Source organism: Ictalurus punctatus, chromosome 2, assembly GCF_001660625.3.
Source record: "Ictalurus punctatus breed USDA103 chromosome 2, Coco_2.0, whole genome shotgun sequence".
Lineage (NCBI taxonomy): Eukaryota > Metazoa > Chordata > Actinopteri > Siluriformes > Ictaluridae > Ictalurus > Ictalurus punctatus.
Window position 1 is genome coordinate 17,165,955 of NC_030417.2, and position 17,785 is coordinate 17,183,739.

General features: G+C 36.5%; 1 protein-coding gene across 1 annotated transcript; it reads left to right on the top strand.

Moving 5' to 3' along the window:
• Positions 1–763: 763 nt before the first annotated feature.
• Positions 764–8,523, top strand: cckb (cholecystokinin b). The gene is made up of 3 exons (XM_017484277.3): positions 764–846; positions 1,573–1,769; positions 8,108–8,523. Exons 2-3 carry the CDS (start codon positions 1,574–1,576, stop codon positions 8,242–8,244), a joined length of 333 nt encoding a protein of 110 aa, XP_017339766.1. The 5' UTR covers positions 764–846; position 1,573; the 3' UTR covers positions 8,245–8,523.
• Positions 8,524–17,785: the final 9,262 nt, after the last annotated feature.

The following is a 17,785-nucleotide window of genomic DNA, read 5'->3' on the forward strand; positions in this document are numbered from 1 at the left end:
GGGAAAAACTACTATCAGAGCTGCTGTTATAGGAAATTACAACATTCTGACCAATCAGAATAGAGAATTCGACCTAACTACTTAATATCCCAGGACACACTGCTCTAATAAATATAAATCGCAGAATAATTAGTTTGCCTCGCACCTCCGGGGCTGGGGCTTGGAATCCTGTCTCCACTCTGCGTATGCAGAATTTGCATGTTCTCCCCATGCTTCGGGGGTTTCCTCTGGGTAGTCCGGTTTCCTCCTCTAGTCCGAAGCCATGCGCTGTAGGCTGATTAGCATGTCCAAGTTGTCCATAGTGTGTGAGTGTGTGTGATTGTGCCCTGGGATATGTTGAAACCCAGTGATAGGCTCCAGGCTCCCCGTGACCCTGTGTAGGATAAGTGGTACGGAAAATGGATGGATGGATGTAAATACTGGAAAGAAGAAGTCCTTAAGGGAGAGATAAAAGTGGTTTATAGACATTCATAAATTTACCCAGTGATCAAAACACACGTGCCGACCCTCTCCCTCTGTTATACTGCACTTGTCAAGCATATCAATGATTATACAGAGAATTATTGGAGGAGTACATGTTTGCCATTTTCACTGGGCAAACTTTTTTTTTTTATTATTCTCTCAGTTATTTACATGTGCTGACGTACAGAGGGAGAACAGCAATAGAGCAACTGTGTGTGTGTGTGTGTGTGTGTGTGTGTGTGTGTGTGTGTGTGTGTGTGTGTGTGTGTGTGTGTGTGTGATTACGTCACAGCTGGTAGGCTTTATAAATGCCTCTCGCTTTTCTTCATGAGAACAACTGCTTTCACTCCCATACAAGCAGGACACGCTCCTCAACAAGGAAAGGTAAAATCCTTTAACTGTCTGCATGCCTCTCTATCTATCTATCTATCTATCTATCTATTTATCTATCTATCTATCTATCTATATTACATATATTATGCAAATACTGTATGGTTGATGGGAAATATTTCATATCTATAATGTGCTAACTTGCTCAAAAGTCATGATTTTGGCTGAAATTGATAGGAAGCCTTATTTAAAACAAACCGCCTACAGCAATAATGACAGATAGATTTAACTTTTTTAATTAATCTTTTTTTAATGATTAATGTTTTTACTTTACAATTACTTTATTTCTTACTTGTTTATTTTGCAGATGTTTTACACATTTTAGTGATACTTTTGAAATTAGTATTTGTATAAATAGAGAATGAGTATATATATTTTTTTTTTACAAGACAAATTTTGATTAAGTTGTTGATTTTAGTTGTTTTTGTACTTCCTATTTTACCTCTGTTTTATTTTTATCAGATATTATTTTCTTTTTTTTTTTACTTATCATGCAATAAATAATTTTCATGACTCTATCCAGCTATCTATCTATCTATCTATCTATCTATCTGTCTATCTATCTACCTCATTTGCTCAAGTTCATTACTAAATACTCCAATACTTCAATAGGAGATAACATGCAGTAAGTAGAAGAGCTTGTACTTACAATTGTTCTCTTTTTGTATCTCTAATTCCACACACACATACATAAACACACCCACACACACATACACACAGGATGAACTGCGGTGTGTGTGTGTGCGTGCTTCTGGCCGCCCTCTCGGTCACCTTTGCGGCTCGCACCCGCTCCTCTCCAGCGCAGCAAGAGAACGATGCTCTGCCCTTGCAGATGGACTCCAGCGTGAGCGCGGGACACGACGCCAACCCCCGTGCCAACCTCAACGAGCTGCTGGCCAGACTTATCTCCAGGAAAGGTGAGAAACACACACACACACACACACAAACTGTGACCCCATCACTAGGGTTAAACTAACAAGTATGTACTGCTACCTGCAATTAAAATTGTTTCAGGTAGAGAGAGAGAGGGAGAGAGAGACTGAACCAAACAGAGATAGAGGAAGAGAAAGAGAGAGAGCAAGAGAGAGAAACATACAGAGAAAGGACAATACAGAGAGAGGGACAGAGAAACCGAGAGAAAGACAGAAAGAGATCTGAGAGAGAGAGAGAGAGAGAGAGAGAGAGAGAGAGAGAAACTGAGAGAAAGACAAAAACAGACAGAGAGAGCGAGAGATGGAGAAAGAGAAAGATGGGCAGAAAGAGAGAGAGAGATGGGCAGAGAGAGGGAGAGAGAGAAAGAGATGGAGAGATATAGCTTTTATTTGTTAATTATTTGTTACTTGTTTTTTTTCTTTATTAACAGCTTTTATTTGTATTTTTCTACCCAAATATGTTGAAGTTATTAGATGATTAATTCATTTTGTGAAGCTGAATTGTGTTGATTTTATACTGATTCTCAATTATACAGATATTTTTATTAGTTTTATCTAGATTTGAATGACATGTTTTTCATTTTTCTGATTTCTTTTTATTTGTTTTTTTTTTTTTAAATCTGTGTTTTCCTTTTCAACCCATTTTATTCTACTCATTCTTTTTATGAATTTCATTTATTTGATTGTACAGAAATATGAGGGTTGGAATCTAATGAAAACAAAAGGAGAGGGACAAGAGTATGAGGGAGAGAGAGAGAGAGAGAGAGAGAGAGAGAGAGAGAGAGAGAGAGAGAGAGAGAGAAGAAATGCACAAAATAGTTTTATGTCTTAGTAAAGAAAAAACACTTTTAAAAGACTGATTTAAAAATAAACAATTATTCCAGATCTTTTCTTAATTATTTTTTACTCTGTGTCATGAAGTTCCTCAGTTCATTTATTTGATATTCAAAGACCAGTGCAGTCGTATCCCAGGGCAACAGCGCAATTTAGCTTAAAGTGAGACAGTAAAAATGTCCAGCTGCCGTAAACACTGAATAATGAGGTTGCATTATTCAACAACTGATACTATACTGAGAATCAGCTATACCATACATCATAACATGTAACACACAAAAACACACACACACACACACACACACACACACACACACTGCTGCTTTGCTCGACCTTTCAGAATATCACCATTACACCTGCGATCCCTCTGCAGGTACGAGGAAGAGAGACAGCTTTTGTGTTTGTTATTTTGTATGTGATAAATTTGTGTAGTGTTACACATACACACACACATCCTAAGACTGAAATTATATTTAGAGATCATTTCAAAGCTAGAGAATTTTGAATGTGGTGTGTGTGTGTGTGTGTGTGTGTGTGTGTGTGTGTGTGTGTGTGTGTGTGTGTGTGTGTGTGTGTGTGTGATGACTGAATTACTTAAAAATTCAGGGGGGGATACTATACCACATTTCTTATCAATAAAGCCCATTGTGCTTGGATTTTTCTAAATTAATTAATTTGATTGTTTCTCTGTTTTTACATCTATTTAGTGTTTTAATTTTCATTAACTGTCCTTCAGTGTGACTTTCATCAAGTTTGCATAAATGCATAAAGCATTTCAGTGCATTCAGTGCATTTCAGCATTTGTGCATTTCAGTGATAGACGAAGTGTCACTATAGTATGCTGTATTTTGGTAACTGGGAAAAAAGAGGGGTTTTTTTTCATTTTAAGAAAACATTGATGTAAATTGTTTGTTACTAGAAAATGTAATTTACTAGTAACAAACAATTTACATCAATGTTTTCTTAAAATGAAAAAAAAAAACTCTTTTTTCCCAGTTACCAAAATACAGCATACTATAGTGACACTCCGTCTATCACTCCGCCATCTCAAGTATCTATCTGTGTCCTGGCAAATTAACAGATGTTTAATCAAATGCCACATCGGTTTTATTAAATCATTTTTATTTGTTTTTGTCAGCAGAGGATTCAGAAGTCTTTCATTACCCGACTAATAGTTTGCTGAACTTCAGTATAATTGAAAGCTGTTACAGCATTTTGGTGTCATGTGTTAAGCCTTCAGGCTGTTTCCCGAAAACACAGTAACATGAACAGGCCTAAACAGGAACCTCAAACAGCTGGGTGCGCACCTGAGAGCAGGATATCAGCTCAGGGCTTCAGTGCCGTCTAATTGCGAATCCTCCCAGGGCGTAATTCCCTTTGTTCCTTCTCCTTCTTAGCGTGCTAGCATAATCGTGGCTGAGCACGAACTACATGGTGCTTCCGATAAATACCATCGCAACGGTCAACAACAGTAAACACTGAGTTGCATCACATGTGCCGTCGTGGCCCCAGGGCTTCTAAGTGAAGCGCTTAATGCTGTGGTTCTGAGGAATGGCACTACAGTGAGCAGTGCACGGAGCGATTATGTGCATGTGGGTGCAATGCACTTAGACATGAAGCGTGGGATGAAACATAACAGCTAGGCAACATTTAAAAGAAACCAGTTAGCATTAATCTCCTAATAGGCCCAACCACACACACACACACACACAAACACACACACACACACTGGCACACACACGCACATACACATCTCTACACACTTTCCCTGTGTGTGTGTCTGCGCGAATTATTGTGCAAGTGTGGGAAGTGTGAATTTCACACACATCTATAATTTGCACTGAAGCAGACTAGAAATGTGCGTGTTAAGAAGTCTCCCATCTGCTGCATTAGTATCACACCTAAAAGCATTTTCAGCGACTTTCACCAAAACTCACACAAAACACTCACTGTGCCATGACACTGAACAAAGTTGTCATCCATACCTACTAAAATATCACAAATATTATTCACAATTCTTTAGGAACTATTGAAGTTTGGCATTTTAGCATGTTATGTAAACAGAAACAGTATACAAAAAAATTATAACACTAGACAATTTCCCAAACAATTTTATTAGTTTTTATCAAGAATTTAAAAAATAATAATCCGGGAATACCAGAAATTTTGTCTATTGAAATTCCATTAAGTATAGCATAATTTGTAATGATATATAAGTAAATAAATAAAATATGAGGCACACTATTATGCTCTTTTCTACACTTAGAACAAAAAAAAACTCCTACAAACTTTTATGCATTTATTGTAAGGACTTGTGTTTTGTATATTCAATTAATTTATTATTATTATTATTATTATTATTATTATTATTATTATTATTATTATTATTATTATTATTTTAGTTTTCTGTTTTTCTTGTAATATTGTGAAAACATTAATTATACAGTTCCAGCAAGGCCAGTTCTTTTGTTTTGGCTATACACTGAAAACATTTGGGTTTGAGATCAAAAGATTTTTTCCCATAAACAGCTCTCAGGTCTTCATGATGGTTTATCCTTTTAACAACAAATGCAGTCTTCCCAGGCAAATCCTACAGCTCAAACCAAGAGTAGACATCTAGAGCTGTTAATTCTTTAAACAATCAATTTAACAGGGCAAACCTGGGAAGCAAGGAACACCTATCAGTCACATGGTCCAGTATTTTTTGATCACTTGAAAAAATGGGTGGTTTCAAACAAAAGATGCCAGTTCTTCAATGTATAGCGAAAACAGAACTGGCCTTGTTGGTCCAATACTTTCAGGGGGGACTTTATATCTAAAAAGGCAAAAATCTATGGCTCAATATTAAATGCTCCATAGTCAATAAAAGCTAAGTTTAACCAACTAGCTCCAGCTAACTCTGGCTAAGCCTGAAGCCCAAACTTGTGATCACTACTACTATACAACTGCTTGTCTTTTGCATTATTATTAGATGAACCAACATTTTACAATTACATGTTTCTTATAAGACACTCTGGTAGATACTTTCATCCAAACCTACAAGTGAGAATCAATTAAGGAGCTGAGAGTTGACAACTTTGCAGGTGCCTTCAGACAAAAAAGGAGCAAGAACTGAAAAATGTTTCCGTCTGCCATCCTCACAACCAGCGTGAGCTGAAATTAGCACTCTTTCTGCTGTTCATGTTAATTAGGCTTTAATTAATAATGATTAGTCAGACGTTTGCTCATTTTAACTCCCAAACAGGTAAAAAAAACTTCTGCCTACGTCTGCCTACATCGTTTCCTCGAAACCTATGACATGAAATAGAGAAATGATTCCTTATTGTATGTTATATGGTGGAACGATGTACTAATATTCCTTCTTCAACATGAGATGCTACATTCCTGACACATTTGTCATTCAAATGGGTAAATCGCCTAGCATAAGCTAGCTAATGACTGAAGGCACTGATGTACTAGCATGAAGTCTTGTATATACACAATGGAAAGGCGCAGTGACACTGGAAATGTGACAAAAGAGTCTGGAATAACAACATTTCCCTCAGATATCTTGGTACATTACTAAGAAAAGACTCTGTACAGCTAAAATTACAGTGTATTAGCATTAGCCATAGACCTTGTATTTTGCCTTGTGTTCAACTTAGCGGATAGTTGATAGTACAAGACTGGTACATTAATAAGAATCTTCTCATAAACACGTTGAACATGCAATTTAAATGCAGATGGCTTACTTAACACTCTTTAGGAATCATTTCTATGATTTACGTATTATTTATATATTTTATACTCTTAGGAATTCTGAGGTGTAGCTGCAAATCATATACAAAGGAATTTTTTTTTTAAGACCTTAATTGAGGTACTTTGGATATTGAAAACATATTTAAAGTGTTTTATATACAGTATGTTGACATAGTGCATACAGTATATCTGGATATTGAATGTAGACCGTATGTATGTAGGATAAAATAAGAAAAATATGCAGATTTTTCTTCAAAATGAGGAAAGTACAAGTTTAAGGTACCCCGAGACATCTCTAACAATGCATCCGAGCATGAAACAAAACCAGAGATGCAAAAGAAGCTCTTGGATGTGGGTGAAATGAATCAGAGAGAGAACATCTGGAGCAGATACGCATCTGTCATACCAGTTCCGACAGACAAAAACTTACGCTTCGTGCTTCCATGTCTGCCTCTCCTTCTGTCAAAGTCTCATTTACTGACAAGGAGAAACTTTATAAAGCGAGAGCTTTTCAAACAAAGCAAAAGTCTCATTAATGGAGTTGAGTGCAAAAGTTTTCACAACCCATGGAAGAAAATGTACCTCGAAAAAAATTAACTCAAAGAAGTTACCAGTTAAACATAAAGGATAAAGCAAAATCAGAAAAAAAAATTGAAGAAAAAACAACAGGATATCACCAGACCTGATTTGAAGAAGAAACTCTATGACCTCTGAAAGGTTTACAATGTAAATGTCAAGAATAATGTCTCGAAATGTAAATAATGTAATGTATTTACATAGAAAGGAACACATTGGATTATTTTTGCTTAAGTAAATGCTTTATCCTGATCAGGGTTTTGGGAAATAGAACTAACTAAATTCATTAGAATAGGTCACGGGAAGGTACCAACAGGAGTAGGCGGGATTGGGGTTTTTTTTTTGTTTTTTTTTAAACACACAAAAAAAAAACAGCCTTGCATCCCAGTGGAATCCAAAAAGCTGCTAGGAAATTATTTGAGAATATTTATATCACATTCCGAAAGGGCAAAAAGCAAACTAGATATCAGGCAATTTTTTTTACTATTAATATCTTCTAGACTCTTTGGCCATGTGCTAATGAAGGAATAATGTTGGTAACCCAACATTCAAAAATCGGATATATGTTATAAATATGTAAAGATTTTAGGTTTCACTGTAGTAGAGAAACAACCGAATACGAATACATTATATAGAATAAACAGATAATGTTCAAATACAGATATGAATAGGAGATGCACTATTTGGTTTTTGTTTTTTAATCATAGAACAAGTGCAAGTCACACTTAAGGACGGTTTTTACTTTCATGCGGATGCGTGAGTGGTCAGAGGACTCACAGGACAAACAAAATGCATGACTATTAATGTTAACAATGCATTTACAGCATTCCTTCATTCGTCCTTAGTAACTGCCTGGTCAGGGCTGCGGTGGTTTAAATTAGGCTACTAGTTCTACTAGTATATCACTGGCAGGTGTAAACATAAATAATAATTGCGTGAACAGGATTAAGAAAACAGTCCTTTAAAAAAATATATTTTTTTAAACCTTCTGCTTTAAGCCATGCCCACTTCAAGTTTAAATACGAATTCTGATACAGATACAAATAGTGGCATTGCATTACACCTCTACACTCTAGGCTTAACATATCATGCTATACAAATTTCAATATGTGATGTCTTGCATGAAAGTATGCAATTTAAACTTCATTTCATTCTCACTCTGGTCTCTCTCTCAGGTTCTGTTCGTCGGAACTCGATGGCGAACAGCAAGGCGAGCGCTTTGAGCGCTAACCACCGGATAAAAGATCGGGACTACCTGGGCTGGATGGACTTCGGTCGCCGAAGTGCCGAGGAATATGATTACTCCTCATGAGGGGCCATGCCTCACTCCTCACTTTCCCAAATAAAGAATATATTTATTACTATTCACCCTCTTCTTATAATGATGCTGATGTATTTGATGTACATGTTTGTAAATTGACGATGCAATATACACTTATGCCAAATTTTTTCAGAACGTTTTTTTTTTGTCGTTTGCTTTTGTGGTCTTGTGTGTGACTGAGGAAGAGAAAGCTGGTCTGGGTGACACAGTGCTGTAGATGTGTTTCCAATAAACCGGGTCAGAATTCGACTTTGGCCTCAAACCATGCAAGCTCTGTCCTTCAAAATCATTGCTCATGACACTACATTACCTACAAGTCCTAGTGTTAACGGGGGCAGGTGAAATATACAAAAAGGCCTGTGTAATAGGACCTGGGGAAAATGCTAGGAGGCGATAAGTGCTTTGTGGTTAAAGATAGATCATTGACGTGGAAATGAAGTTCTCCACATTAAATGCAACACTCAAGATGGAACACAGATGATGGATATGATGGCACTGCTTTGCAGATAACTATTATGAAAAGCATTTTGCATTTGTTACCAGAAAATGTCACATTATTACCTAATTAATGTTATCATTTTATTATCTGACCAATGGATATACAACATTTTACAATATTTCACAAACACATGCTAGATTCAAAACAGTGTTCACAGTGTTTATGAGGAATCGAATTTTGTTCCTCAAAACTTCCCATATTGGAAGTTTGGTTAGCAGTCAATGCTATGTCTAATTACAGCAATCAGATTTAAGTCTGGTTCAAAAGAGTCATGGGTGCATTTACACTTTAATCATGGATAATCTCCATCCAGATATAATCCTGATAGTCAGTACGGATAAAACAACCAAGAGTAAATAGGTCTTGGTCAAGCTTCAGAATCTTGTGGATGCAATCTGACTGGCTCTCTACACTTAAGTCTTCCAATGGGAAAACAAACATTTGGACACAGCGACACAATAAGCTTTTTTGGAGCAAGATACAGTCTCTGGATTGGAAAGCAAAATCACAGAAAGCCTGTCTTTTTAATGGTTTAAAGAGTTTTGTGAGAGACAATTAGTGGTGAATAAACAGGAAAATCTCACATTTGTGCTCCTCTTATAGCCTAATACAGAAATATGTCAACAATAACATTTTTTAAAGATTTATTTTAATAGTTAATAGTTACATTTAACATTGGGGAATGTCTGAAAAACAAGCCCCTGTTATCATTTATGTTATACTGCAGCAGACTCATTTCCTCAACAATTCAATTCAGCTTAAAGCAGCTTTACAGAAATCCAGATATAAAATTTTTATTTAACTTTATCATCAATCTCTTTAAATAAACAAAACAAAACAAAACACTGAGAATGCACAAAGACCCCAACCTGATGACTTTTCCATGTCGGAAAACTTTTAAGTTACAGCTTTATCTCTGATTGTTAAAAACCACTGACACTGGAGAGTCCTTCCAAACCTCCTCACAGAAAACTTCACCATATCAAAATGTACATATGTTCATTTAGTTTGTGTAGAGTGTCTGACATACTGTACAAGTTGTTACACTAGATAACGATAAAGAATTAGAACAAGCACATTCATGTAGACCGATCTGAATTACAACCCACAATTTTGCTATCACAAAAGATTAATCAAAACCTTCTGACCAATCATACTTGATAACACAACAGCAACATAATACTGATGAAGTTGTACAGATGGTATTGATAATTGCTCTGTTACTTCTGCAATCCCTGTATTTCGTTGCAACTCTTTTATTATATTCAATGAAAGAACACAGTGTACATCTGACCTCAGCAGTAAGCTCACACAAATCACAACCTATACAAGTGTCAGATTTATCAAAATGTGTTACACTAAAAAACACACCATCTAAAGAGGAAAAAATCTTGTAGCCGTTCAGTTGGCGAAAATTGACTACCCAAAGGAGTGAGCTCAATCTCAGAAGGTGTGAAATAGTGAGAGTGCGTGCTATTGGTGCAATTTTATAGCCATGAATCACATGGCCCACATTCACAGCTCTTTTCTATAGCTGACCCTCTAATCCCCCCACCACACACACACACACACACACACACACACACACACACGCATGCGCACACACTGTTCTACTCAAACAATATCGAAGATATTTACAACAGCAGAACTGCATTACCTCTAACCTCTGTTGACCTTTAATAAAAGGAACATCATACAAAGCGGTAATGCAATATGAACAAATGTTAATCTCATCACTGTCCCTATTAACGGATTAGCACATGTATTATACAAAACCATGACAACGTATTGCACCAAATTACCTTCTTATTAGATTGGTTTTAGCTTGACGGAATGATTGGCAGCGCAATTACCTGCCATTGCGCAATCGCCCGCAGGTCGTGAATCGTTTATAGGAATGCGGTTCTGCAGTCTCAAACTCCTACAACAATATAAGGTGCTGGTTCATACCTGTTAATTAGGGACTAAAACATTACTACATAATGTTTATATATGATTCTGAAAATGTTATTTTACATTCACTATATAGGGATTAACAGGCTTTAGTTCTGACAGTAGGGTCCAAAATTCTGAGACCACACTGAAAATCTTGGAGATTATATAAAATATTTTTATAATAATAAATATTTTCTATTTAATTTCAGAACAAATAAAGTAAATGTTCAATATCTTGAGTATTTAATATTCAAGATTCTGCAGTATTCCTAGGTCACTATTCAGTATTTCACTATCTCTGTTTAAAAGCAAATGTGTGATATAGTCCATGTTAACTGCATTGTACAAAAGGCCAGGTTTTCCTCATACCTAATCTCTTCTCTACTGAAGCCTGTGTTCAGTGACACTGTAATGGATTTGGTTTAAAATCACCCAGATGAGGATGGGTTCCTGTCTGAGTCTGGTTCCTCTCAAGGTTTCTTCCTCATATCATCTAAGGGACTTTTTCCTTGCCACCATCACCTATCAGGGATACAGTTATACTTTTAAAAGTTAAAAGCACTATAAAATAAAACTAAATGGAGTTGAATTAAAATTGATCATATTTTTGTACAAACTTGTGGAGTCCATACCAACTCAAGTGCACACTGTCCTTAAATCAAAAAGGTGAGGCACCAAATACCAAAAACTCTGAACTTGTAAAAGGTAAAAGATTCTAATTTTCTTGAAAAATATAGTATAAAATCCAAAAAGAATGTGAATTTAGTAGTCTCAGACTTCTGGACCCCTTTGTATCTAGAGAGTAGAGGGACTATTTCAAGCCCACTAGAAGCCCACCTCATAGATTCATATGCAGTCTGTACGAAGCATGGTTTTAATCCATACAAATCCCTGTGTAAATTGTTTCTATAGAAACAGTAATGTATTTGAATGACCACATTAATATACTATAAACTTTGCAGCTGGAACTACTGCCCAATCCGAATTGAACATTTAACAGCATTAAAGTATAAAAATATATTAGCCAGCTCATACAGATGTGTCCTTTAAGAATGCGTGTTTTGATCACGTGGTATACTGCAGGCACGGTTCTAAGAATTTAAATTCATTTGTTGTGCTTCACACAATAACCACCAGGTGGCGCACTGAACAACATACTGTAGCTGAACACAGTACAATAAAAATGTAATGTGTGGTCAAATGGTTCACAAAAAATATTACGTTTCTCATCAAAATTTATGATAATTTAATCCAGTTTCTAATTACAAGATTATGTAAAATATAAAGTGAGCGTGATGGAGTCCCGTGGTATAGGTACTTAAGGAGGCCACTGTATGTGTGCTAAATTAGTGCAGCAGTAATATGCAAAGTTTACTATGCCCGTGACCAGGGTTTGAAGCTCAGTTCAACTAACTGTTTTTTAAATGAGCTGGTTTTCTTTTCACTGTAGAAATTTCATTGAGGTAACATTGAATGAATTCCACGTGAATAACACTGACTGGAGGCCCATGCCAATTAGAAAGATTCAGGTGATGGACTATTAGAAAGTTATTGTCATTCATTTGTATAATTCCAACAATTATTAAGTTTTTTTCACTATTTAGCTGTCTTTTTATTTTAAGGATCATATAAATTGCATATATAAAAGTGTCATTTTTGTGATTTTTAGGTTATTCGTCATTTAGTACAGCTTCTGACCATCAAATCAAAACACACTTGTGATTTATTCAGAAACAGAAGTAGTTAAATACAAAAGTGCTACTTTAAATTTTAATTATGACAGCGTGTTTTCAGTTGATGGAGGCTCCATTTATATTTTTTGAGTTGTAGAGATATTCAAGACAACTATATTATATATTTTTTAATTTAATATATAAAATTGTTTTATTTACAAGTGTCATGTTTATGATTATTAATCATTATGTAGAATATTTAGATAATGCAATGTCCAGAAATAGTTGCATTTTTACAGCCTACTGTCACATATCAAGAAACTCTGGACTCCACTTCCCATCAGCCACTGCACTGCACTAGCTGTCACATGACCACCTGCACCTGACTTACGTTTTGTTAATGAGCACTCGTGTGTATATATAGTCCTTGTCTGCACTATTTGCTTGTCTTGCGTTGTCCTAGATGCTTGTTGTTCATGTCTCGGTGTTTTGTTTCATGCCACAGTGTTATACCAAGTTGTCTTCGTGTCTTTGTTTCAATAAATGTCATTATCTGCACTTGCTTCTGGCTCAACCTCGATACGTGACACTTACTATTTAATTTCCCAGTTTAATTTTTATTTAACTGTAGATCAATAAATAAATGAATGCTTTGTAACATTATTTTTACAATGACAGAAATCACTGTGCAATGAAAGTATAAATCAGTAAAAAAAAAAAACTGTACCAATACTAAACAATAAGTTTGCCAAATAAGTATGCTTAAAAATTAAAAAAAAAAAAAAAAAAAAACATTTCATATTTTGTACACAAACTAAGTATAGACACAAAATTTATATACATATGTAAAAAATAAGTATGCATACTATAATTTTAGAGGTGGGAGAAAACCACACAAGCCCAGGAGGAACCATGAAACACTACAGAAGTGACCACAGTTCAGCACTGAACCAACAACCCTTGGAACATGAAGTATTAACACTACCCATTAAGCCAACTCACCAATGCAGTCATTCATCAAGCCATAGGTTTTTACTATTCCTTATATGTCAGTCTGAGCATCTGAATCATGCTGAAACACTTAATTCATCCAATTTACTCATCCTGGTCAGACTTGCAGGAGCCAGCTAAAGTTTAACTAGTTTACCCTGTGGATTAATTTACTAAGCAAACTTTACCTAATGTACTGATACATAGAAGTCTTTAAGCAAAGAAATATGAAACTACAAATCAGTAAAAACACTAAACAATAATTAGATTATGTAATATAAGTACATAAGCTTTTTAAAAGGCTGTATTCAAATTAAGTATGGACACAAATTTTATATGCATACTTAAAAAATAAGTATGCATATTAGTATTTTATGTATGCATGCCAAAATTTTAATATACATACATAAAAATCGATTTGCAAAATAAATACTGTTAATACCAGCTCTATAATACATACAGTAGTGTTATATACATGTGTTACAGTGGGTAGAATAAGTGTCTCACCGCTCCAAGGGTTGATCCTGAGCTCAGATACGGTCTGTGTGGTATTTCATTGTTTTCCCTGGTTTCATCCCAACCCCAAAAAGCATGTCAGTAGGTGGATTGGCTATGCTAGATGTGAAATGGAGACAAAGCAACAAAGAAAAAAGCAACAAACATTGAGATTTATTTGTACAAGTTGCCAAGTCTATAAGCATAAAATTTTACCAAGACAATAAATCATAACCAGTAAAAATAAAAGGCAATCCTGCTGAAACAATGAAAAAAACAAAACAATAGAAACCATCATAGAATGTGTAATGGTTTTAATGGTTATAATGGGAAGGCTTGGTGCTGTCTTTGATATAAGAGCCAGGCTTTGCAATTTGAGCGTGTATTCTCGATTAATTACAGACACAAACGGAATTTGACACTAATCCGTCAACTAATGCCTCAACAGGCACTACAGACAAATGACTCATTTGTCATGAGAACCACAATAGCAAGGTGTAGAACAGAAGGTCCTGAAATAGGAGCTTAAAAAAGTGCTAGCACTCCAGCATATTGGTCCTGTCAAGTAAGAAACCAGAAAAACATTCAAGATTCTCAACAGCCAAACAGGAAATTAAGAGAATGTCTTCTGAGGATCTGCTATATTTAGACATGAAGTAGTTCAGTAAACTAAGTCATAAATAAAGTACGTAAATGTTGGATTATTTTTTAAACAAATGTTGGCTGATCTTCGAGAGAAACTGTTTTGTCACAACCGCAAACAAGGCGCATCGAATGACAATATAAAAACACAACCAATGATGTGAGCAAAGTAGTGGGAAGGTAGCAAGCAATTACTGTATATTCAAGTGTTGGTCAAATAAAGTGCTCAGCAGACTGTTTATGAGTGCAGACAAATTTATGGACTGGAGTGCTTGCGAATTGGGTGTATCAGGAGCCTCGGGCGCTGGTGATTTAGGAAGGAAAATCACGGCAATCGAGAGTCTGGAATTTAGAGTGTCTGCATTTTTGTCAGTTGGAGCGCCAGAAGATCAGGAGAGCCAGAACACTGGTGATTAGAAAACCTTGTGCCCTATTTCCTAAATCAGGATCATCACTGGAGGGTCAGTAGCACGACCAACCCTGAAGAGGGAAGCCAACAGAGTCCTCATTGCTGGTAATTGGAAGACATGGCAGCTGTGACAGACTAGTTGGCGGGGCAAGCAATGTACTTAATGCCTGTGATGAAAGATTGTGTCTTACACATTGCTTAATAATTTAGTCCTAGCCATCCCTGTGAATATCCATCCATATTCTATACCACTTATCTTACACAGGGTCGTGGGGGAGCCTGGAGCCTATCACAGGGAACGTGGGGCACAAGGCAGGGGACATCCCAAACAGGGTGCCTCCATCGCAGAGCGCAATCACACACCCATTCTCACACATGTATTTGGACCAGGGGAGGAAACTGGGAGTAACTGGAGGAAACCCCCGAATCATGAGGAAAACATGCAAACTCCGTGCACACAGGGCAGAAGCAGGATTCGAAACCCCAACCCTGGAGGTGTGAGGCAAACGTGCTAACCACTAAGCCGCCATGTCCCCCACCCTGTTACTATAGAAAGTATAATGTGTTAAAATGAGTGCATTAATATAAACCTGTGATTTGCCTTGTATCTGGAACAACTGTCAGATCTGCTGTTATAGAAGATTAATCAGCACCTTCTGACTGGTCAGAATCAAGCAGTTAACAGAGTTGTGGTATAAAATTAAAGCACACGTAAACGTAGCAAGTATTATACCGCTCCTGCTTAGAATCTGCATTATTTTGTCCAGTGAAATGTAATTGCTTTCCATTGTAATGCTTTCTGGGTACTTTCTGCTCTTGAAATCAAGTTTACTGGATGCATCAAACCTCCACAAACTGTTGATGTGCTATACAGACTCTATGCTTAGTTGAACAAATCAATATAGTAGTGGAAGAAAACATCTCATGAGTACATGCCACTACACGTGTAGTCCTGTCCGAAAACATGAGTGCCTGGACAAGCAATTACTTCTGGTATTTAATATCCAACTCAATGACGTAAATGTCTTGCAAACATCTGTGATTCTGCACAGACAAACGAAGAAGTAATGAAGAATTAGGCTTCTGAAGTTCTGCCGTGTTTTGACGTGAATCATGTCCTGCAGTGGATTAGAAGAACTAGAATATTCTAAAGTCCTGTTTTTGTTATTAATGTTTATGCCAAGATGTGGATTTCATTTGTGACATTGCTTTAAATCATTAAGTACTTCCAATATCATCCAACTATTAACCAATATGAATTACTAATGACACACAACAAATGTTACTATGCTAAATACAAGTGATACATGTAAAACTTAAATACAAATAAAAACCATTCTTAACAACCATGGTGAGCAGAAAAGCATCTCAGAATGAAAACCTAGGTGGTTGGTCTGTATATGGATACAGGTCAAAAGTGACAGATGTTCACATCAAACATCACAATGGGGGGAAAAAATTTTTATCTCAGTGACTTTGACCATAGCATGGTTGTTGCGGCTGATTTGTGTATTTCAGAAACTGCTGTTCTCCTGGATTTTCATACAAAACAGTCTCTTGAGCAGTGGTTTTCAAAGTGGGGGCCGCCAGGGGGTGCCCGGGGAGCCTCAACAATTTGGTGTGAAAAATACATTCTCACTCTCAAACAACCACACACACACACACAATCAATTCCTAATGTAATGTAAATATGTAAGATGTAATTATTAATAATAAAAAAGGGGGGGATATATTTAGAAGTCTGTATTTTTAATGTGTTTTAAATACATTTTGCAAAAGGGGGCATCGGTCAAATGTTAATGCAATTTGGGGGGCCTTGCCCAGGAAAAGTTTGGGAGCCCCTGCTCTAGAGCACTTTTCACCAACCCTGTTCATGGAGATCGACCTTCCTAGGTTCCTTCCTAGCTCCAACCATAATCATGTCCACCTGACCATCTAATTATTGCCTTAAGAAGTTCTTGATCAGCTAAAACAGGTGTTTTAGCTTTTGGTTGGAGCTGAAACCTGCAGGAAGGTAGGTCTCAAGGAAGAGGGTTGGTGACCACTGCTCTAGAGTTTAAACAGAATGGTACAAAAAACATAAAACAGTGAGCAGCAGTTCTACAGGTGGAAACACCTTGTTTTTGAGAGAGGTCAGAGGAGAATGGGCAGACTGGTATGAGCTGACAGGAAAAGTTTCTCAAAATCAAAATACATCGAACCATGAAGCTGATGGGCTGCAAAAGCAGAAATTCCACTTCCTGTCAGCCAGGAACAGGAATCTGAGGCTACAGAGGGTGCAGACTCACTAAGATTGGACAGCTGAAGAAGACAAGGTGATGTTTTTCAGGATGTCATCTGTCCAGTTTTGGTGAGCCTGTGCCCATTGTAGCAGGATATATCTTTTGATTTGTGTAAAATGCCCCTACTTTTACTCAGTGCCGATACACACTCATTCCCCTTTTGGACAATCTTCAACATGTGGCTGTGTGAGAAAACGAGTGTCATAAACCAAATATAAAACAACCAATATCCAAAGAACTTCATACTGTTCTTCATAATTCTTCTTTTTCTTGTTGTTCTTCTTCAGACTTAGACTTAAGAAGAGACTTAAGACTAACCACAAGACTTAGATCCTATACGATGTCCTTTATAGACAGACTGGAGTTACTTTTTTCCGCATAACAACACTCCAAAGTGGGATTTTTTTTTTCTGGAACACCATAGCAACCACCTTGCAACTGCATGCAATACCATAGCAACTGTCAAGCAATACCGTAGCAGCCACCTAACATAAGATAACAAACTACATTTTCACTTTTTAAACTTCAGAAAACATGGTTTATCTTTTCATGTTTTAACCTTATACCTTTTAACATTATAACCTCTTGGCCATTTTATCTTTAACGT